A 22,609-nucleotide genomic window follows, 5' to 3' on the forward strand; every position below is an offset into this window, starting at 1 on the left:
AGGAGTTTGAGGTTGCAGTGAGCCATGATGACACCACTGCACTCTATCTAGCCCAGGAGACAGAGTGAGACCCTGTCTCAAACAAATAAAATAAACTACTATACATCTACCAGCACGTTTAAAACATCAAAAAGAAAACATGGAAAACATTAAGACGCGGGTGGAGGGAGTATAACTTAGCACAACTACTCGTAAGAACCATCTGGCAAAACCTAGGCACACCCTGACCCAGCAATGCCCTGGGCAGGTATCTTCCTACCAGCAATAGTCAAAAAATGTAAAACGCCCCAAGTGTTCAGCAATAGCAGGACAGATAAAGAGACTGGAACATAGTGCATGATGAAACGCCATCCCCGATGAGAACTGCAACTGCACAGAACAGCTGGCGAGATCTCACAACCACGATGTGGAGCCAGACACAAAAGAGACTCTACAGACAGGTAATGCCAACCTCTGTAGTAGGGATGGGGTCACTCTTGGGACCGGGAGTGGGGAGTGACTGAATGTGGTTTTAGGGTTTCCTTTTAACCTAGGTGATGGTTACATGGGTGGGTTCGGTTGGTAAAAAAAAATAAATCTGTGCTCATTTCAGTGTTTATCTTGAACCCCAATAAAATAGTTTCCAAAAAAATTTCCAGTGGGAAGAAGGGGAGGGCAATGGCTATTTGAACCCCAGCATGACAAATACTACATTTAGTAATTTTCATGGAACTATGACATTGACATAATTTACTAAAACCAAAGCAAATAAATAAAGAAAAATGAGCCAAGAAACAAGGAAAGAGAAAGGAAGATTCCTGTCAATACCCCACCTCCCCTCCAGCCCTGGCTTTCCTACAGAGCGCCCCGGCCTTGCTTCTGGGTCACCCCCTTCCCGTCTGTGTGACCTTGGACAGCCATCTCAAACTCTCTGTGCCTCATTTTCCATGAAAGTAAAATGAAGGCAGCAAAAAGGCAAGACACTGTGTCAGGGGGCCTCTCGGGGTCCTCTGCGTGGCGGCACTACCCTCTCCCGGTGATAGAGTATGAGGCTGGGGTGGCAGGTGGAGGTTGGCTTACCCTGAACATCCTTGACACTGTGGCCAGGCCATGAGACCTGTGGCTGCTGCCACCTTCCCTGAGCTCCCATGGGCTAGAAAACAGGCAGCTGAGGATCTGGGGCTGCAGAGGCTGCTCCAGCTACGCTGTGACCTGCACCAGGACCGGGACTAGCACCAGGACCAGGAACACGGGAGCCACCTGGCCAGATCAGCTTCCGCCCAACCCCACCAGGAGGGCCTGGGGGCCAGCCTGAGGGAGGCAGGAGGCCTGCCCCAGCCTCCCAGCCGCCTCCAGCTACCAAATGTCACCTCCAGCCTCCCACCCCTCCCACTGGAAGCATTCCCCCACCCCAGGTGAGCAGACTCCCAACGGTGTAGCTTCCTTAACCCCAAGCTCTCCTGCATCCCTAAATGTGCTGGTCCCCTAGGGCAGGGACTTTGTCTGGCTCCTACCAGGTGCTCAGCCCACAAAAGAAGTGCTCAAATTTAAATAAAGGGAATCCCAGAGACTTCCAGACCAGGTCAAAGCCTCAGCCCAGCTAGTGATATGCAAATGTGCCCACCCGAGCCTTGCCCCAGGGCTCCAGACTTTCTCTATTCTAAAGCAATTACAAAGGATTTCCCCATTGACTGATTTCCCCCCAGAGGAGGACTCCGCCTCCTGAGGTGGAAGCCCAGGTAGAGACGTAGGGCCTTCTAGGAACTGCTCCCGCAGAACCCAGGAGGCCCCCGAATGGGGAAGTTTGAGAGAGGGGAACCAGCGCCCCCAAGTGCACCAGCAGCAGGAAGAGTGTGAACTGGATCCTACAGCGGGTACCTTGGTGTTTTATCTTTACAAATCCTTTCCCAAATGCCAGAAACTCAGGAAAATGACAGAGATACAGTTTTAAAAGGACAAAAAACACAAAACAAGAGAGAAATGGAAAGGAGACAGTATCTACAATAGTTTGGAGGTGTACAGTTTGGCAGGGCGGGGAGTGGGGAAAAGGGACATTTAGGCTTGGAGGGGGACCAAGAAACAATCCATTCCTGAGAGACTCCCCGGAGACCCTGGAACTTGTAAGGGCCAAGGTGCCAGGAGGAGCTCAGGGTAAGAGAGCTGGTTTCGCCCACAGAAGAATTTAGAGGCCACACCACAAGCCCTCTGTTAGGGAAAGGTGGAACCATCAGGGTCTGATTCTAAGGGCTGGGGTGGGGACCAAAAGGAAAACAGGAATCTCAGTGCAAACCTTCCCTCTTAACGTACATCTTCAGCTCTTGGGACAGGGAGAGTCAGGCTTAAACTAAACAGGCAGAAAACTGGAGAATTCTTGCCTGTGAGATTTACAAGGTCAAAAAGGAAAGACCTTTTTATAGAGAATGACATTCAAGAAGTTCTTCAATGGCCAAACAAGCCCCCACCCTTATATCTGAGACCTATCTGCTTTTTAGTGCTTCTTTCTTAAACACTCAAAGACACCAAAGAATCCATTGACAGATTTGACAGATGACCATGGAAGTCCAAGGTGAGAGATAAATGAATGACAATGCATGAGAGAAGAAAACCCCGGGGTGGGGGTGGGGTACCATTATTAATCATATCTTACAAGTGGTGAGAATTTATCCATGAAACAAGAACAGGATGCTATAAAAAAAAAAGAGCACTCAGATTATAGGAGCTGTTGGAACTTAAAAATATGAAAGCCACATTAAAAAATTAAATTGAGAATCTGTCTAACATTGGACTGATGCACCCTTGCCATTGATCCTTGTAGCCAAGGATGATTCTTTCAAAACAACTTATGTAATACTCCTCATTCTTCCTTTGAAACCCCTTGTCTTCCTTTACATCCCTGAATATGCCCACACTTATTTACTACATTGCTCATTTCATAATAAATATATTTTACAGAAAAAATTACATCAAATGGTTAGAAGATACCATTGAAAACATCTCCTAAAAGGCAGAAGAAACAGAGATGGAAAATAGAAAAGAAAGTAAAAGAAAATTCAATGATCAGCCCAGAAGATCCACAATACCTAACTCACAGCAGCACTAGTGAGAATAGGAAAAATGGTAGGAAGGAAATTATGAAATACTAATAAAATAATAGTAATTCAAAAAATTTCAGACTTTCAGACTGAGATGGTCTATCAAGGAACACCAAGAACAGCAAATGCAAAAAGACCCCCTAGTGAGACACATCAACAGGAAATTTCAGAGCAGTGATGAAAAGTATCAGTAATAATAACTGTGAGGCTCACTTCGTGCCAGGCAGTGTTCTGGGCATTACTGTACATAAACTCTTAGTCCCCCACAGCCGTAAACAGTAAGTACTATTACCCGTTTTACACAAGAGAAAACTAAAACATAGAGGCTAGATGACAAGTCTTAGGCCACATAGCTAGTAAGTGGCATAGCATGTGTATGAATTTCAGAGCCCATGCTTTTTATATTATATGGTTCTAAAAGATTTTAAGTATTTGGAAAAAGAAAAAAAAATGCTTCACGTATAAAGATCAAGAAGAATCAAAATGAGGCTGGGAGCAGTGATTCACACCTGTAATTCTAGCACTTTGGGAGACCAAGGAGGGAGGATCACTTGAGCCCAAGAGTTGGAGACCAGCCTGGGCAACATAGCAAGACCCTGTCTCTGAAAAAAAAAAACAACTTTTTAATTAGCTGGGTGTGGCAGAGTGTGCCTGCAGCCCCAGCTACTCAGGAGGCTGAGGCATGAGGATTGCTTTGGTTGGGCCACCTTGTTCAACCTACTTTTGTTTTTAAATTTTATATTCTGTATAAAGTAGAACTGTACACTTTCAACAAGTTAATTACTATATGCAAAGTGTTCTTCAATCAAGTTTTGAAAAATCAGGAAAAAAGTTTTAAAATGCACACACAATTAGATACTACTACATGCCCATGAGAATGGGTAGAGTTTAAAGAAACTGACAAAATCAAGTGTTGGCAAAGACATGGAGTCACTGGAACTCTCATACATGGCCACTCAGAATGTAAAATGGTACAAACATTGGAAAACACATAGCCACTAAACCTGAACCTATGCCTACCTTTTGTCCCAGCAATTCCACTGGTAGGTATAGATCCAAAATATTGTGTACACATATGCACCAAAAAGCATGTTCACAGGAGCACTATTCATAGCAAATATAACCTCAATGTCCATCAGCAAGACAGTGGGGAAATTATGCTATATTCATATAGTGGAATATTACACAGCAATGAGAAATTCCAAATTACTGCTATACACCACAATACAGATTAATCTCACAAATATAATGTTGAGTGAAAACATCTAGAAATAAAAACAGGAGAGCTGTATAATTCTATTTACAAAAATTTCAAAAATAGGAAAAACTGATCTATGGTAACAGAAATAAGAATGCTGTTTGAGGGGAGGTGGTGATCTAGAAAGGAGGCTGAGGAGCCCTTGTTGTGCTGTGAATACCCTGATCTTGAGCTGGCTGGTAGTTACAGAGCCATGTTCACTTTGTAATAACTCAACAATGAACACTCAAGATCAAAGTGTTTCACCACCTGTTAAATATCTTTAGAAAGGAGAGAAATAAAATGAGTTCAGGTTGGGAGTCTTAAGTTTGAGGAGTCTATGATCCATCCAGAGGGGTTTACTCCAATTTACACACAATTCCAGCGGCGCTCAGAGAGGTCTGGACTAGCGCAAGGGATGTGTGAGTCATCAGTGAATGGTCACTGTAATTACAGCCCTCACTTTTGTGGTAACTGTTACAGAGGGCAGTCCCTATGCTGGGCACCTGGCCTGCACTTACTCATTCCAACCTCACAACCACTGAATGAATTCAGAACTCTAATGACCCCACTTGATAGATGAGAAAATCGAGGCTGAGAGAGTCATCATACACACACACACCCAGTAAGTGGAGGAACCAGATCTAAGCCTCAGCCCCGAAGCCATCCTGCCTCTAGGTGGAGCAGTTTCTTATCTGGGGATAAGAGCCTCAGCTCTGGGGTTAGGAGCCTCAGCGAGCTCAAGATTGGAAAATGAGTATAATTGTCAGTGAGGGTATCTCACACCCACAGGCTGGGGGTCCATCACTTTCATTGCCTCATGAAGGAACCCCACATGCAATGGTGGGTGCATTCATGGTCCAGGAGCGGGGAGCAAGGAGCTTCAGCAGTGGCTCCCACCTAATATCCTTGACTGCCTTCAAAGTCACATGCCAGGCCTCTGCCCCCAGCAGGTGTGATGAAGACCCTGGCCCTGAATGACCACCTGCCAGGGCTCCCAGCAGCCCCTGGGGAGGCCCAAGATCTATCCTGAGAACAGCTCCAGCTGGTCCCCTCAGAAGCTGGGCTGGAGTCTGGGTGGAAGACAGGGCTACAGTAAAGTCAGCTCAGACCAAAGACTGGTCCACAGTGGGAAGCCAAGAGCACCCACACTGGCCACATCCCAAACAAGATGCCCAACCCCTTCCTCCTCCACAAGCAGCTCTTACTGACAATCCCAGAGATCTCCTCCCTATTCCCCTCCATCCTGGCAGCCCCACCTCCACAAGCCTCTCTGCCTATGCCACCTCAGCCCCCTCCCTGTTCCCTATCACCTCCCAGATACCTCCTGGGACTGACTGGTCAGCTGCTTCTCTCCTAGTCTACTGAATGGTCTCTGGCCAGCAACCCAGCCTAATTTTTTAAATGCATATTTTGAAATCATTTCAAATTCAAAGAAAAGTTTAAAATAGCACAATGAACTGCCATATGAAAGACCTTCACCAGGACTGTGAACTGCCCTCTCCCTCTGTGTATTATTGATGTTATCTGATGTATCACTGTCTCCCATATGTATGTAAAAATTATAGGTATTTTTTCTCTTCCTGAACCATTTGGAGAGTAAGTATACACACCGAGCCCCATGCCATCAAATGTTTCAGTATTCTTATTTCCTAAGGACAAGGACATTGTCTTACATAACCACAGTACAGTTATCAACTTCATGAAACCTAATATTGATTTGATACTATCAGCTAATCTACAGTCCATATTCCAGTTTTGTCAATTGCCCAGATGATGTTCTTTGGAGAAATTTCTTCCCTGATTCAAGATCCAATCGAGAGCCACACATTGCCTTTAGCTGTCACTTGTGGGTTTTTGTTTTTTTTTTAGTCTCTTTTAATCAGGAACAGTTCTCAGCCTTCCTTTGTTTTGCATGCCATTGACATTTTTTAAGAGTCCAGACCAGTTCTGTAAAATGTCCCTCAATTTGAGTCACTCCCTCCATTTAAAACCCTCTGCTGCATCCTCATTCCTCATAGTTTAAAATTCCAAGACCTCATGACTGGCCTTCCGGGACCTGCAGGATCCCCCCTCCCCACCCCACCCCGAACTGGCTCCAGCCATTCCAACTGCTCAGACATATCAGGCTTCTGTGTTCCATCTCCTTTCCTTTCATCGCACTTTTCTGCCCTTCACACATACACACACACATGCGCGCGCACACACACACACACAGGTCACTCCTTCGGATCACAGATCACTCGAGTTGGCTGCACAGACATAGCCCCTCACCACCCGGACGGGCCCAGACAGGATCAGACCAGACCACAACCTCTACCCCTATTCAAAATCCATTTCCTGCACGACTTGTGTGTTCGCTGTCTGGCTCTTGCATAGAATGTGAGCTCCAACGAGGGCAAAGATTTCTGTCTGTTGGGTTCACTGCCGAATTCCTAGGACCAGAGCAGTGCCTGGCACGAGGGAAGACTTGGAAATGATTTGCTGAGTAAATGAACAAGTGAGGAAAGGAGAATGCACTGGGGTTGGGAGCTGAAGAACCCAGAGAGCCAGGGGGCCAAAGAGGCCCTCCTAGATTCCAGAACCCTCGCCAGGCCTCCCTCTTCCCCTGCCAGAGAAGGAGCACCCTGCAAATCTCCCTTATCTTTCTATCACTCCGCCAGCCCTCACTGATTCATCTCTCTAAATCAATCCCGGCGGGCTGACAGGCTGGATTCCAGAGATGGAGCTGATGGGACCCTGGAGAAGGCCCATGGCCCCCTATTGTCTACTGGCCAGGCCAAAGTACAGGGCTTCCCAGCCCTATCCTTGAGTCCCACCCCCCCATTCATGAATCCTCCCCAGGCCAGCCCAGAGGGTGGGGGCAGGGAGAGTAAATACCCAAGTACAAAATCCTGCTAATAGCTCTTTAATTGCACCATATGAGGAGGACTCAGTCCAGGCCTCCCAGCCCCAGAGCTGAGCGCCAAGCCTCAGGTGCTTGTCACTTACTAGTCCATTTCACCCAGCAGACTGTGACTATTTGCTGTTCATGCTATATCAATACTCAAGGTTACAGGAAAGGTAAAAGCCACCCTTTCTTTGATCCCAAACCCCATTTATTATTAATTTTACCTCCTCTTCTGCAGAGGAAGAGGCCAAAGCCCACTGCTGCGACCCCCAATGCAGAAAGCCTCTCCTTCCTCACAGCAGACCCTGTCAATACCTGCTGGGAAGGGGCCTCTCCTCCACAGCCCCTCCAGCTCTGAGCTCTCTCAGAGCAGGAGGCACGCCAGGAGGGCTACACAGAGAGAGTCTCACGATCACCAAGCTCGGGGTGAGAAGGAGCCCAAAGGCAATGTACCTCTCATTCCCTCACTGTGTGACCCCAGGCAAATCCCTCAAGTCCTAGGACTTCCCCACATAAAAACAAACAAGATGGGGCTGATAAGGCTGGCAAGACCGAAGGAGCTAACAGCCAAGGAAGAGAGGGTGGTGTCCAAAGAGAAAATTTAGCACCTGCACCCCACAAAGACAACGGGGAGGGGTGCCAGGTTGAGGAATTTCTAATCCGGCCCAGCCCCAAGCAGTGAATGGGAGCCGCTCCCCCCCTCCTGGGTAATGGGATTAGCAAGGGCTCAGCTCTGGGCGTTGGCCTGGGGTCTGAGGTCTGCGCAGGGCCACTGGAGGAGGTAGGGGTGGGGGGCAGCAAGAGGCATGGACTCAGGGGGCAGCAGCGGCCTTCCTGCTGTTTCCTGAGCCACCGCAGCCTCAGCATACAGAAGTCAGGCAGCTAGCAGAGCAGAGCGCGGGAGGGCAGGAGACTGGGGGCCGGGCCACCACCTGCTAGGTAGGCTTCCTCCGCTGGTCTGTCGCTTGGCCGGCTCATGGCTCATCCCTCGGCCTCCCCATCCACCAAATGCGCATCAGCCGGCCGACTACTGGACAAGTTAGGCGCGGCTATGGCGCGGTGCAGCCGCAGAGGCGCTCCAAGAAAGTGGCTGTTTCTACCGCTTCTCATTAGGACACTTTGCCTCTGCCAGACCGAGCAAGATCGAAGGTGGGGAGTACATGACGCCCCCTCCCAGACTCACAGAAAGCAAGCGAAGGCCCTGCCAGCCAGGCAGACCAGAGGCCCGATCCCCAGGCTGTGCCTCCAACCCCCCCCACCCCCGCCCCTTCCCCGGGCCAGACCGAACTGAATAACCCGAAGAGCTCAAGACACACACACATAAAACATCGCCGTGGACTCTCGGGACATGCAAAAGGGATTGGCCCAGACAGCCTTTGTACCCCACCGCCGCCCTCTAAGTTCTTCCTCTGGGGTCTCTGGCACCACTACCTCCGCCACAGCGCGCCACTTAGGAGAAAACCCATGCCCTCTTCGTGGTCCCCGGCAGAAGGCCCCCCTCCGGCTCTTGAGGGGCACACGCGTGCCCCAGGGCTGAGGGTTCTCATGCCCCTCCCCCGCCCAGCGCCTCACAAAGGCCCTTTGTCCCGCAGAGCCCCCGGGACGCCAGTTCCTGAAAAGTTCCAGGAGAAAAATCAAAGAAAGAGGCAAAATCAGCGAGTTCGACCCAGCAGGCAGGGTGAGGCTGAGGCAGCCGCTCCAGGCCAGGGGTGTCTCCGCCAAGACCCCAAGGAAGAGGACAGCGCTGCGGCCCCCCGAGAAATTGCAAAAGTCCTAAACTACACTTAGAAGAGGTGGATGTGGATTTTTATTTTTTAAGTCAGAGCTTGGGAGGTCAGGCGCAGGAGCTAAGCGCACCCCAGAGAGGGGGGACCCAGCCTCCCGGGGCGGCCGCCGGCACGTCTGGAGCTTCCGTGTCTCCCTTCGCTCCCCGCCTGACTGCGGCGGCGGCCGGGGCTCGGCCGGGGCAAGCATCTCCCTCCCCGCGCGCGCGGCGCCCACCCGGAGGCCGCCCCGCCGCACCTGGGCAGCCCCTCTCGGGAAATGGTGGTGGCCGCGGAGCCTTCTCGGCCACCTCCTGCGGTTCGATGTCAGACCCAGGGTGTCCCCTCTGCCGCCCGTGTCCGGCCCGATCCGCTCCCTGCGCCGCTTCTTTCCCTGTAAGTTCACGATGGCAGTGCCGGGTTTCGGCATCCCCGCCTCGCCTCACACCCGCTTTCCAGTCAGAGAACAAGAGGATCCCAGGGCGGGGTCGCCACCCTCCTACCCGGGTGCGGGTTCCCCCGGGTGCGGGTTCCCTGGGCCACCGTTTGCCCAGGGTTAAAGGGGGCTCCCGAGGGCCGCTGCCTTCAGCCAGAGGCCAAGATCCCAAGGTTGGGGTCGCCGTCCTCCAGCATCCCCTGGCGCTCAGAACAGCTAGGGACCCGACTCGGATCGGTGGCGTGGTGGAGCTGGGAACAGAACCCAGGGCCGACGGGCACCAGAAAGGGTGTTTGCCAAGAAAAAGATTCGAACTCGAAAAACGGGTGTCTCACAGGGTGTGGGGGCTGATTTGTTCTTTTCTCGACCAGATTTTGAAAACTCCACACCAGGCTCGTGCCACAGGGGCCCAGGGATTGGAATCGCCCTCGGTGGCTCTGACTTCAGCTAACACTTTTGTTTCAGGAGGGACGGGCGCACCGGGGAAAGCAGCTGAGCCTCACGCCCCTCTCGGCCAGGGCCTCCGGACAGGCCTCAGTGGCCAGGGCCAGGGACTCCCCTCCTTGGGACCGGAGCCTGCCCGCACCCCAGCGGCCGGCCGAGGGAAAGAGGGACGCCGAGCCCCGGCCGCGAGTGCCAGGGAACCGGCCAAGTAGATCCTCCGGGGCCTCCCTCCCCAGAATCCCGGGAGACCAGAGGAAACAGGCACGGTGCGAGGCACTTACCCGGGTGCGGGTGGAGGTTGAGGCCGGCCATGTACTTCCCAGGCGGCAGCGGGCCGGGCAAGCCCGAGGCGGGCAAGCGTCCGGCAGTGGCCGCGCCCACGCGGTGGCTGTCCATGGCCAAGCCGGACAGTAGCGGCGGCGGGGGGCCGTGCACGGACCGCTGGGGCCCGAAGTCTCGGCCATCCATCCTCCGCGGGAGTGCCGCGGCCAGCCCCCCACCCGGCCCGCGGGCCTCGCTCAGTGGGACCTAAAAGTTCGGCCTCGGCGTAGTCCCAGAGTCCTCGGGTGGCGGGGGCTCCGCGGCGTGCATGGCGGCGGCCAGCGGGGCTTGCGCTCGGCAGTGGGCCCCGCGGCCCGGGGCGCACAGGCGGCCGGCGGTGGGGCCCCTCCTGGCGGCCGGTTGGAGGTGCGCGAGGCAGCGCACACGGCTTCTTGGCGGGGAGAGGAGACGGGCCGCGGAAGAAATAGAAGGGGAGAAAGAAAGAGGAAAAAAAATAAACAAGTTTCAGAAAGTCGCCTCGCCCTTTGGGGTCAGGGGCTGTCGATCTGGTGGCCAGAAATGAAATCGGAGTAGCCCCGTTTCTATGAACAGTAAAGATCCAGGCTCCTTCCGCCAGCGGCTTCAAGCTCCCGGGGACCCGACTAGGAAAAGTGACCCGTGGCGCGCTGCGCCCCAGCCCGGACTCTGCCTCGCCGGCTGCCGGGTCCTCCCCAAACGGGGGAAGGCCCCTCGGCTGTGCTGGGACAGCGTAAATACAAACCTCCTAAGTGTGTTTATTCCTGGGCGTCACATGCTCCGGAATTTAAAACTGTGAAACCCTTCCACGAGCAGTTTGAAATGTCTCCCTAAACACTATGTCACTATCTGATCCGGAAAGTTTAATATTTAACCTTTCTGGGACCTCGCCTCCCTTTTCTGAGTTTGGTTTCCCTGAGCCGCCGAAAGAATGGGTTATTTTTTTTTCCCGGGAGGCAGAGTGCAAAGCGGGTTTATTATTTTTAAAGAGGCCCGCCAGCCCCCAACCCCGCCGCCACTGTGAGTCCCAGAGTCTGAGTCCAAGGACCCGAGACGTGGCATTCTCGCCTGAGAACTGGAAAGAATCCTTCAAAACAAGCTTTGGTTTCATTTTCCAACGCCCTAACCTGGGAGTCCTGCGGCTCCAGGACGCGGCCTGGCACGGGGGATTTGGAGGACGGCAAAGGGGAAGGAAAGGGATCAAGAATCTCGCTTCTACTCTAGCTTCCCCCCACCACCCCCCAAAATAATCTACAAAGAAAATCTTCGCAGAGCGGGCCCACCGAGGGGCGCCTCCCCCACCGTTGGGTAAATCCCCCAGTAGTTCCAGTTTAAAGCTGTTTATTTAAAAGATTTGTCGTTTGCCGATTCCCGTGGGGGAGGGAGGGGGTCATGGAGCCCATCCTTCCCTCGCACTCTGTCAGTCCGCAAAAGCTCAGATTCCTGATTCCAGCAGGCCTGGACGCTCTTAGAGCCGCCGATCACGCCAAAGCCACCGGCTCCGGGTGCCCGCCCTGAGCCCTGCACTTCGCGCCCAGCCCCCAGAGCAGCAGACCCTCTCAGCTACAAAGCCCCCGGCCAAACCCGCCAGCCTCCTTCTCCAGCCTTCCTCCCCAACTTCGCTAAGGGAGCCTATTTTAACCCGGTTTTGGTTACAAACACCCTCTCCTTCCCTCCCTTGGTCTTCCCCATCAGGCTCTGGTTACCAGATCCGCGTTTACTTTGGAAAAATCTAAGATAGCCACATCCGAGGATACATGTCCTAAGGAGGCGATGAGCTTCCCGTGATTTTTAAAAAATATGTTCTTTGAGTAGCTTTCTTTTAAAAGCCAGCGCCTCGTAGCATGCCCAGGCGCCCCAGTTTGGAGAAGTCGGGGTGAAGCCCCCTGAAACACCCTCGCTCTGGCAGAGAAGCTGGCTCGGCCATCTGAGGGTTCCACTGCGTTCTCCCTACTTTTCTCCCCCTCTTAAATGCAGTTAAAATGGCTGAATTCCGGCTTTTAATTAAAAACAGCCTATAATCGAAAACGTCTCGGCGTCCTCGGCTCCCCCACCGCCTGCTGGGAACCGAGAGAGGAACCGACGCCCCTCGGCCGGGCAGGCTGGAGCTGGGCTGGGGGTTCGGGTGGGCGCCCGGGGCGCAGCAGCCTGCCCCCACCCCTCCTTGAGACCCCCCTCCCTGCCGGCCCTGGTCCCAGATTCAGTTCTCGGGAGTCGGACAGCTGCGGGGATCCCCCAGCGCACCCTGAGGGCCAGGCGAGGTTGGGGATGGTGGGGGGCGAGCTGGAGAAGTTTGGAGACCATCGCGCCCAGCCGGGGGCCGGCAGGCGGACCGGCGGCGTACCTGGCGCGGCTGGGCTCCCGGCTCCGGGCTCCGGCGACAGCGACTCCGGTGGCAGCCCCGGCTCCCGGCGCGGCTAGGCGCCCATGCTGCCCGCCATCCCGTGGCTGCCGCTCCCCTCCGCCACCCGCAGCCGCCTCACACTTTTTGCCCGCCTTTCCTTTTTTTGGTAGAAAACCGCTCCCCGGGCCGAGAGCTCGGCGCGCCAACTCCTCCGCCCTCCCGCGGCCCGGCTCCCGCAGCCCCCGGAAAAGCCAGCTTTCCTCCCGCCGAGCTCCCCGCTTTTTAATAAAATCCAGGTAGCGCCGGTTTAAAGAATCCCAAATCTCCATATACAGCCCGGGATTGGAAAAGGTACATTACACAACCCCCCTTTCAAGTTCCTCTCGCTGGATCTAAAAAAAAAAAAAAAAAAAACCAGCGGGGGGGGGGGAGTGGGGGAGGGGAGCACTCTTGCAAAGAAACACGCATTGTTCCCGGCGCCCGCCCCCCCTCCGGGCCGGCCCCCGGCAGCCTCCCATTGGCGGCGCGCACCGCCAATCACGCGCATGTAAACACCTTGGCCCTCAGCCATTCCTATAAAACCAATTACGGACCTAGGGGCTCCAGCAGTTTCCAGGCTCCCCTCGGCGGGGCTGAATGATCAAAACTGGTGGTGAGAATTTTTCCGGGCCGTTTCTAGGCATCCCTCCCCCTCCACCAGCTCAGACTCCCCCCTTTCTCCTTCTCCTCCCTTTTCCTCCCCCCTCCCCCAGCGTCTGGGCTGAGTGATCAAAATAGAGGAAGATGGTTGTCGCCGCAATCCTGGGCTTTGCAAGGCGCGGTTTAATGGGCCGCCTGTCAGCTTCCTGCTTGCAGAAGGAGGTGACAAGCCGATCAAACCGGGGAGGGCCTGGGGTCTGGCGAGCTGCACCCCGCGCCCAGGCCCTGGCCCCCCAACTTCCCTGGGGTGCGCCTCTGGTACGCCCGGTGGAGACGCCAAAACAGACAAGGGCTGCTTTTTCCTTTTTTTTTTTTTCCTTTTAAAACAAAGCAGCAATTCATTCCCTCTCCCCCAGCAGCGTGGTTGGGTGGGATGGGCTGGCGAGAAGGCCGTTTTCCTAGCCCTGGCCTGCGGGTCCCTCCCTGTAACGCTGTGTCAGATGGTTACTGATTAATATTTTGGAGAGGCCGCGGCGGCGGGCAGCGGGTGAGTCTCTAATCTTCTAAAAGGGGTTCCTATAGAAACGCGGACCGGGGCGCGCCCCCCGCTCGGCCCAAGCCGGGGCTGCGGCGCTTGGAACAGCGCGCCCCTCCCCAAAGGCTCCTCTGCGTGGGCCCTCCCTTCCCTTTCTTTCCCCCCCCCTCCAAAAAAAATCAGAGCAGAAAAAAGGATTAGATCGGCTGAGCGCAAACTGAATCCCTCTCGATTCTGACATTTCAGCCTATTAGCATTTCTCCACGGGGCCTTCTGAAACCTATTAAAGTGTAATATTAAAAACCTCTTGGCTGGGGGCCTCTCTCGCCTTCCATCCGCCGCGCCCCCTCCAGGGAGGGCGAGACCGGGAAAAAAAAAATCTGTTGAGCTCAGAGGAAGCAGCAGCCAAGCCCAAAAAGTGCTTGGCTGGCCACGGCGGCCGAGGGGGGAGGGGAGCCCCAATCCCCCAGACTTTGTACTTTTATTTTGCGCTTTCAGCGAAATCCTTTCTGGGTTGAGTAGCCGGGAGCTGCCCGCGGCAGACCTACCTGACTAGGGGCGCAGGGAGTGCGGACCACGCAGGAAGGAGTGTCCTGGGGGCCCCTCACCCTCTCTCTGCAGCCTCGCAGGCTCTCGAGCCGGGCTAGGCATTACATACCCTCAAAAGGAAGCTTGGAGGGGCAGGAATCCTGGCCGATCCTGCCTCGGAAAGCAACCGCGGTTATAGGATTTTAATTAAAACAAGAGAAGCCCGCTTTTACGCCCCGCGCTGCGGACTCAGCGTTTTTGCATTGCTCGTTCTTTTTTTCAATCCATTTTTTAAGCAACTTTTCTGGAGGGGGGAAGGAATGAGCTAGTCAGTGCTCATTCGTTCTATTTTCTTTTCTCCACTTTTAGAAAAGAAGGGGGGTAGGCTTCGAGAGCGAACTGGGGGTGTCTAATTTAATTCCAGGATAAATTTGAGGAAAAAAGTTCAGCCTCTTGAGGGCAGTTTCAAGTTGCCCTTCCTGGAGCCTCCTGCGCTGGTTTCTAGGCTGCCCTCTTTTGGAAGCTGGAGCTCCGAGGGGGGAGGAGGGAGGAGTGTGAAGGAAAGAAAGGAATGAAAATAGCCGGAGCTGAGGGGAACGAGCCGCGGTGTCCGGGCTTGGAGCTGGGCGCGCTGGTCTCTGGCGGCCTCGGCAGTCGAGGCGGCGGGAGGCGCCCGGTGCAGCCCCGGGACGGCCAGGAGCAAAGACCGAAAGGAGGGGGGTTAGAGAAAGGAGGTATTGTGTCTGTGTGCCTTAGGGGAGGGGGGTGACTGCAGGAGTAAAATAAATGCAGTGGAGCTGCGCTACGCTGGGCTGCTGGAAGCCAAGGCAGACGAAGGGGCCGAGTGTGGGGGAGCCGAGCGCCTTCGTCTTGTCCAGAGGCCTCGCGCGTTCCCAGTAAACCCTCCCACGCCCCAGTCCCCACCGCTTCCTCCCCACCCCCGCTGCCTCCAGTATTCGGAGCCCAGACCCTGATCCCCCACCCCGTTATCCTGCCTGGGATCTGGAATGTTTTTATTTTAATATAGCTCAAGAAAAAAAATGTATCTTGAGAGAGTTGGGGTGGGGAATACAAAAGGCTTACGGGGTGGAAAAAAACAAAGGCCTATTTTTATAAATGTTTAATGTTTTCACCCCTGGATGCTCCAAGACGCCATAATTGTGACGGCGGGGTACGTGTGCCATAAATCATTTAGTTGCTAATAAAAATTCTGCCTGTTTGCCCTGGATTTGCCAATGGCGTTTGCATTTTTCAAGTGTGCGCTTGGTCTGCGTGGCGAACCGAGCAGGCATTTCATTAGGGCCGCGATTTGGGGCAGGCAAGGCCCCCGCCCCCTGGGCTTTGTGGCCCTGGCCCCTCGCGCCGCCCTCCCTGCACACCACCGCACTCGCGCGACCTGCCGCGCTGTCCTCCAGCCACTGGAGCCCGGCCTCGGCGCAGGGACTGAGGACGCGGCAGCGGCGGCTCCTGGCTCCTGGCTGCCGGGCGGGGCGCACGGGGCAGGTTCTGCCCGCGCCATTCTCCAGGGCTGCCGCGCGCGTAGGGGCGCGGGTGAGCCACGCCGAGAGGCCACCCGCCCTAGCTGACCTGTACGATCGCTGATCTTTGCCCGCTCCGGCCCCGCGCCCCGGTGCCCCCGCCGTGGCTGAGTAAACAGCGACCGGGAGCCATGTTGGGGCGGGGGCCCGGTCCCAAGTGAGGTCACGGATGCAGCCCGGGCTCCCTGGGAGACCCCCACCATTCGTAGGGGGCCGCTTGGGACACCTCTAGCCGGACTTCAGAGTCTGGGAAAACGCCCTTCTCGCCCTGGTTGGGCCACATTTAAGTGTAAAAGCCAGGCCTGGGCTCCCTGTGCGGGGAGCAACCGCACAGGCCACAGGCCACAGACCGCCCGGTCCCAGCCGCCATCTTCCGTGCCCCACCCCCACCTCTTCATACTTCTGTTTACCCAGCGGGATCGGTGGCCAAAAACAGTGTGTTGACGCAGTGTGTGTGTGTGTGTGTGTGTGTGTGTGTATTTTGTACTGACTGGGCGGAAAATCGGATCGGCTGGGGGTGGGGGGACCTCCTAGCAGCCCCAAACAGCAGTTCCCGGAGAACCCGCCCAGGCCGGCCTCAGCCAGACCCAGCGCGGTTGTCCGCGGCAGCCTGAGCCGCCAGAGCCCAGGCCTTTTGTGTGTTCCTAGGCTGCTGGCTCCGGCCTCGGCTCTCTGGACGCGTCCTGACTGACAAAATTCTCCCTTTTTGTTTTAAAACCAAAGGACAGGCCAACCTCGAGTCCGGCTGTCTCCCCTGCTGCGCCTTTGCCGCTGCAGCTTCGGCCCCCGCGCCCGGCTGGCCTGGCGAGCCGCGGGCACGTCCGACTCCCTCGATCCTGCACCTTCCTCAACTCTGCCCTGTTCAACTTACAACCCTGCTCTTCCCGAACCCTGGTCGCGTGGACACGTTCTTCCCTTCCCCCTCCCCCAGAAAGGAGCCAGTATCCTTTCCTAGGCGCGGCTACCCGAGCCACTCCACAGGTCTCCCCGAACCGCCTTTCCAGCTGGGGACCGAAGACCCCGCTCTCCGCTGGCATCTCCGTGAAGGAGACCCCAAAGGATCTCCGGCTTCTGCCGCCGGCTCGGGAGGCCGTGTAGCCGGGTCTCTTAAGCGCGGGTTTCCGAAGGCCCTAAGTCCGGCGACCGGGGAGCTCCTGGAGGGCTGCTGCTAAAACCCGGAGAGGCCATGGCCGAGAAAGCCACGTTAGCCGTCCCTTCGATGCGACTGGCCCAGCCGCAATTCGGCACTGAGCCGAGGTTGGGCCAGCCCAGCCGAGAGCCGCCCCAACCCGTCTGGAAGACCAGGGACGCGGCGTCAGCGCCCCGCACGCCGCGGAGAGCGGAGCGCGCCGGGGCTCTAGCGCCCAGCCGGCCGAGCGGATTCCCGCTCCTCTCGGCCCCGCCTCCGGCCCTGGCCTCTTCCTCCGGCCGGGGTCGGGGTTCCACTCCACTGTTTGGCTGCGAGAGGACGGAGACGCGCTCAGCGCGCAGGGGGCCGGTTGCGGCCATAAATCTCCGGGCGGGCCCTCCTTCCAGCTGCTCACGCACGGGTGCTCCGGGCCCGCCTCGCGTCCCGGGCCGCGCCAGGCGCCCTGCTCTCCCCGTCACGGCCTGGAAGGCCCGAGACTGCGCAGGGGATCAAGCAGGAGCTTCTCCGTTTGCCAAAGAGAGGGAACACCGTGGCCCACTCGGTGCCACCACCATCCATCCCCGCTGGCGCCGGACCCCGAAGTGGCCGGGCCTCACAGGACCACCGCCTTGGGGTAGGGGCGCCCGGGCCGGGCACTTCCTCCTAGGAAGGCTTGGTGGGGCTGGGATGGGCGCGCGGCCATCCGCTTGAGCACGCACCATGCAGGGGCGACAGCAGGATCAGGCTCGGAGCGGCTTCTCAGAACTCAGTTTGTCGCCTCTCGGCGACCCCGGCCTTAATCCAGCGCCTGCAGAGCCCTCTGCGGGCGCTCGATAGGCTTTTTTTTCTGCGCGAAGACCGAGCGCCGTGCCTGCGGGCGTGGCGCCCGGAGGCGGGGGCTCGCCGGCTCCTCAGCCCGCGCGAGCCCACCTCTCTCTCCACACCACGGGATAGCCCAGGCTTTTCGCCGCTGGGCACCGGCTTGGATCCCTCCTCGGCTGCCCCCTTAGGCGCACATAGCTGAACCATCCCGAAAGCAGGAATCGGTAGTTCGCTGGTGGCAGCCTAGTGGGGGAGGTTTTTCTACCCGAGTAGTCGTGGGGCGCCCGGGGGGCAGATCCAGAGAAGGTGCATTTGCAATAATTCCACTTAGTTTCTTTGCCAGAGGAGTGGGCACAAATCTTCGCGCTGATGCCCTGCATCAGCCAAGCAAACCTTGCCCGCCATGGGGGTCAGTCACCTTGGACTGGGCTATGCATGGGACTTCGGGTAGGGACAGCCACGGAAGTGGGCGCATTCACGCCCTTCTGGGTTCCTCCCCAAAGCCTCGCTGCGCCAGTGACACCACTGTGAAAGGCCGGTGGCAAATGCCGGAGGCGGGGGAGTTGGGAAACTCGCTCTGAGGACGTTCTCGCCCCAGGAGCTTGGGCTCCTTCCTGCACTTTCTAGAAGCACTTTGTAGGGACAGAGGGCTTCCGGCCGGGCCCAGAAGAATTTGGGCGCTTGCCTTGGCGGCGGGAGCGCCGCCTTGGAGAGCAGAGGCTGCCGAGCCACATTCCGGCCGAGCCTCCCCAGCCAGGCCCAGCCCCGCCGCGGCGCCCCAGGACGCGCCTCGGAAAACAAAGCGCTGCGGTTTCAGCCCAAGGTTAAAGTCCACCGCGAGCGTTTTTCCCCCGGAATCTAAGAGCGATAGCGTTTCTCCAAATAAACCGCCAATAAATCACTTCCCAGGGGCTGCCTGCTGAGGAGCTCTGGTGACCTTGGGGGATGGTTTTTCTGCCAGACTCGCGGAGGACAAGCTTGGGGGAAGAGGGCACAACGTCAGCCCTACCCCCTCCAGGGCGAGGAGGGGATGGCCAAGGACATTCGTGGGTGTTTATTGTGGTACCTGTGTGCCCAGAAGGGATGGGGGAGGTTTGGATGGGGGAAGGGGGTGACTGTGGTTCTTTGGGGGCCAGCAGTGCCCGGTTGTGGGGCGTTTGTGATTGTGGGTGCTTGGCGGCCGGTGAAGGCTGAGGTCCGGAATATTCCGACACTGTATTGGGGCCTGCATGCCTGGCACTGTTCTTGGCGCTGGGGAAAGAGCCACAAGGGGCAAACAAGGTGTCTTTGGGGGCCTCGGTCTTTGTCTGGGTATGACTGGATGTTCTCTGTAAGTGGGTTTGTACTGGGTGTGACTAATGGGGTTTATGTGTCAGTGCCAGGGTGACTAATGGAGGGCTGGGCGGCACGTGTGATTGGGGAGCCTGGGGAGGCGCTGCCTAGGTGGGGAGTAGGTGCCCAGGAGGGGCTGCCTGGCCTCTTAAAGTCCCCTCCCCTCCCCCCGCCAGCTGGAGCTTTGTTTGTGCCTCTGAACCTACCCCTGGCAGGCCCATGCACGTTGAGAGTTCTGAGCAAATTCCACTGCCAGCCTGGCCCCCAGAGGCACCTCCTCCTCCTGTCCCACCTCTTTAACCTAGGTGGTGCCTCCAAACCGGGACATCCCACCTGCTTCAGTGGCAGAGCCCTTCTAGTTTCCTCTTTTTCAGCCTGAAAATTCCTTCTGGGGCACGTGGGCTCCTGCTTGGGCAGGCTTTGACAGCCCTGTGCTTTTGGTAGTGTCATGCCCATTTAACAGATGAGAAATTTGAGATGCAAAAAGGAGTGACAAACCCAGGCAGCCAGGAAGTAGCGGCAGGCACCCTCAGCTAAACCAGGCAGGGTGCTGGAGGTGCAAGTGCAGAGCCCCCAGCCTGGTGGAGACTAGTTTAGCAAATGGCCCAAGGACACTAACACACCTTGTCACCCATTTATTGGGTGCCCCCATCACTCCTCCCTGCCATTTGTGGGAGCTTTCTCCTGCCCTCCCTAGCCTTTCATGAGGAAGGGGGGAGGCAATGGAAGTCAGAGGGCAGTGGAAGTCCCTGGTTTGGCCTGGGGCAGGCTGGGGGGTGAGATCAGGCTGGCCCAGGGCAAGGTCCCCTCTGCTGGAGTTCGGGAGGGCTGTGGCCGGAGGGCAGGAGCTCCCATCTGATTCCACAGAACCTGGTGCAGATTAGGGCTCAGGCTGAACGTGGAGAACTCCATTTCCCCTCTCCCCAAGGGTCTTCCAATTGCTGACACCCATGCCTATGCCCCCAATCTCTGGGTGTTCCTGTGGGTGCACACCCATTGTGTGTCAGGGATCTGTGATTGTTGTAGACACTCGTCTAAAGGATCCCTGAGACCTAACTAAGGCCACCCAGCCAGGGTGGTAGCAAGGCAGCCAGAAAGGGCTCTTCCTAGCTCCCAACCTTCATATGTTCTCCCTGATGCTCTGTGGCCCATGGTAACATCTCAAGGGAGAAGATGGCAGGGCCTGGCCCTTCTTTCCAGAACTCCTGAAAGCCTCCCACACCGAAAGGCTCCCAGGTTCCTTCTCTCTCTCCCTCTCTCCCCACCTCCCTCCCTTTTTTTTTTTTTTTCCTTTTTATCCTTCTTTGGCATTTTCTTTCAAGCAGAAAATAAAATAAAAACATTTCCCATGGCTACAGCTTTGAAAGCTTCCCTCTCCTCTCTGCCTCCATCCCTCGCCCACCCCAACGTCAATCCATTTCCAGAGTCAGCACAAAGTCAAAAACAAACCTGCAAAGATGAAACCTGACAGGCCCCCCTTCCAGCTTCCTTCCACTTGTTCATGTCTTGGTCGTCACCCCAGAAACAAGCAAGAGGCAGGAACACCCCCCCAACACATGTACCCAGCTTTTGTGGCCACAGGGACTCTCTTAAGAACCTTCTAGAGATGCTCCTCCCAGAAAGCCCTGCTTACTTGGTTCCTTCTGCAAATGTCTGGGTTCTCCCCTACCTGCCCCTGCCCAGCTGGCTCACCTGGGTGCAGCTCCCATGAGCCTTCCTCTGGGAAGCCATCTGTTACAGGATGAATAGTGTCCCCCAAAATCTGTATGTTCAAGTCCTAACCCCCAGTATCTTGAAATGTGACCTTATTTGGAAATAGGGTCACTGCAGATGTAATTGGTTAAGATGAGGTTGTGCTGGAGAGGGCAGGTCCTAATCTAGCATGCCTGATGTCCTTACAAAAAGGGGGGATTTGGACACAGACAGATAGGAAGGGAAGACAATGTGCAAAGACAGAGAGAGAAGAAGGGTGTCTACAAGCCAGGGAGGCCTGGGACAGACCTCACAGCCTTCTGGAGGAGCCGGTCCTGCTAACACCGACACCTTGATCTTGGACTTCGAGCCTTTACAATGTGGAGACAATAATGTTGTTTGAGCCACTCACTTTAGGGTACTTTGTTATGTTAGCCCGAGCAGACTCAGGCACCATCCCAAATCTAAGTCCCTGCAGAAGTCAGGCAGGAAACACAGAGAAATAAGAGAACACAGACAGGGTGACTCCTTGCAGCTCCAGCCAGTGACCCCCAGGGTGCCAGATCTGCTCTTGTTCTCTTTTTCATGGGACACTGGTGTATCGGTCAGAATGGCCTGTGTTATGCTACAGTGACAAACATCCCCAGTATCTCAATGGCTTAACCCAACACAGAAAAATGTCTTTTCCCCAACATGTCCACTCAACCTGTCCCACACCCCAGGGCAGATGACCTTCATGTGGTGTCTGGGCAGCCCAGGCCACAAGTCATCACCTCAATGTGAGGCCACCATGGAGTGCACAGAGTCATGTGCTGCTGGAGCTCACAGTCCATGTGACGACAGTTAGCTAAGGGGTGCTAGGCAGTGGAGTCTCTCTGTGCCCAGGGAGGGGAGGAAGCCAGGGAGAGGTCAAGCCGGGCAGGGTCAGCCATACTTGCAATGCCATATCTGCTGAGTTGTCAGCCTTGGCACTTCTTTTTTTTTAATTGTGCTAAAATACACATAATATAAAATTAACTGTCTTAACCATTTTTAAGCGTACAGTTGAATGGCATTCAGCACACTCAGATTGTTGTGCCACCACCATCCATCTTGAGAACTTTTTCATCTCAGAAAACTGAAATTCTGGCCCCATTCACTCCCCATCACTCTGCCCCAGGCACCCACCATTCTACTTTCTGTCTGTGAATTTAATGACTCTAGGAATCTCATATAAGTGGAATTATACAATATTTCCTTTTGTCTGGCTTATTTCACTTATAGTATCCTCAAGGTTGATCTATATTATAGCAATTGTGAGAATTTCCTTCTTTTCTAAGGATAATTAATATTCCATCGTATGTATAGACCACATTTTGTTTATCTACTTATCTGTCGGTGGACACTTGGGTTGCTTCCACCTTTTGGCTATTATGAATAATGCAACTAGGAACATGGGTGTGCAAATATCTGTTCGAGACCCTGATTCATTCTTTTGGGTATGTACCCAAAAGTGGAATTGCTAGATCATATGGTAATTCTATGTGTCATTTTTTTGAGAAACTGCTATACTGTTTTCCACAGTGGCTGCACCATTTCACATTCCCACCAGCAATGCACAAGGGTTCCAATTTCTCCATATCTTCACCAGCCCACCAACCCTTTCTGGCTTTTTGATAGTGCCCCTTCTAATGGGTGGGAGCTGATATCTCATTGTGGCCTTGATTTGTATTTCCCTAATGAGTAGTGATGTGCACATGTGCTTATTGGCCATTTGTGTATCTTCTTTGGAGAAAGGTCTATTCAAGTCCTCTGGGGTTTTTTTTGTTTTTTTTTTTTTGAGACAGGTCTGACTCTGTCACCCAGGCTAGAGTACAGTGGCATGATCATAGCTCACTATAGCCTCAAACTCTTGGGCTCAAGGGATCCTCCC

General features: G+C 55.2%; 1 protein-coding gene and 1 pseudogene across 7 annotated transcripts in view; both read right to left on the reverse strand.

Annotated features, from left to right (window-relative positions):
• The window catches only part of TNRC18 (trinucleotide repeat containing 18), an 81,921-nt gene extending 69,063 nt beyond the window's left edge, over nucleotides 1–12,858 (reverse strand). For 5 of the 7 annotated variants that reach the window (XM_075995263.1, XM_075995264.1, XM_075995262.1 and 2 more), the window contains exons 1-3: nucleotides 12,483–12,858; nucleotides 10,123–10,553; nucleotides 9,221–9,355 (exon numbers count right to left, since the gene is read on the reverse strand). In XM_075995263.1, coding sequence (XP_075851378.1) covers nucleotides 9,221–9,355; nucleotides 10,123–10,309 — 322 coding nt within the window. In that variant the 5' untranslated portion in view covers nucleotides 10,310–10,553; nucleotides 12,483–12,858. The remainder of the gene's footprint in view (nucleotides 1–9,220; nucleotides 9,356–10,122; nucleotides 10,554–12,482) is intronic. The other 2 variants (XM_075995260.1, XM_012759206.3) reach the window with 2 other exon arrangements.
• LOC142862373 (uncharacterized) lies at nucleotides 12,556–18,233 on the reverse strand (annotated as a pseudogene).
• Nucleotides 18,234–22,609: the final 4,376 nt, after the last annotated feature.

The sequence above is a fragment of the Microcebus murinus genome, chromosome 19 (genome assembly GCF_040939455.1).
Source record: "Microcebus murinus isolate Inina chromosome 19, M.murinus_Inina_mat1.0, whole genome shotgun sequence".
NCBI classification, from domain to species: domain Eukaryota; kingdom Metazoa; phylum Chordata; class Mammalia; order Primates; family Cheirogaleidae; genus Microcebus; species Microcebus murinus.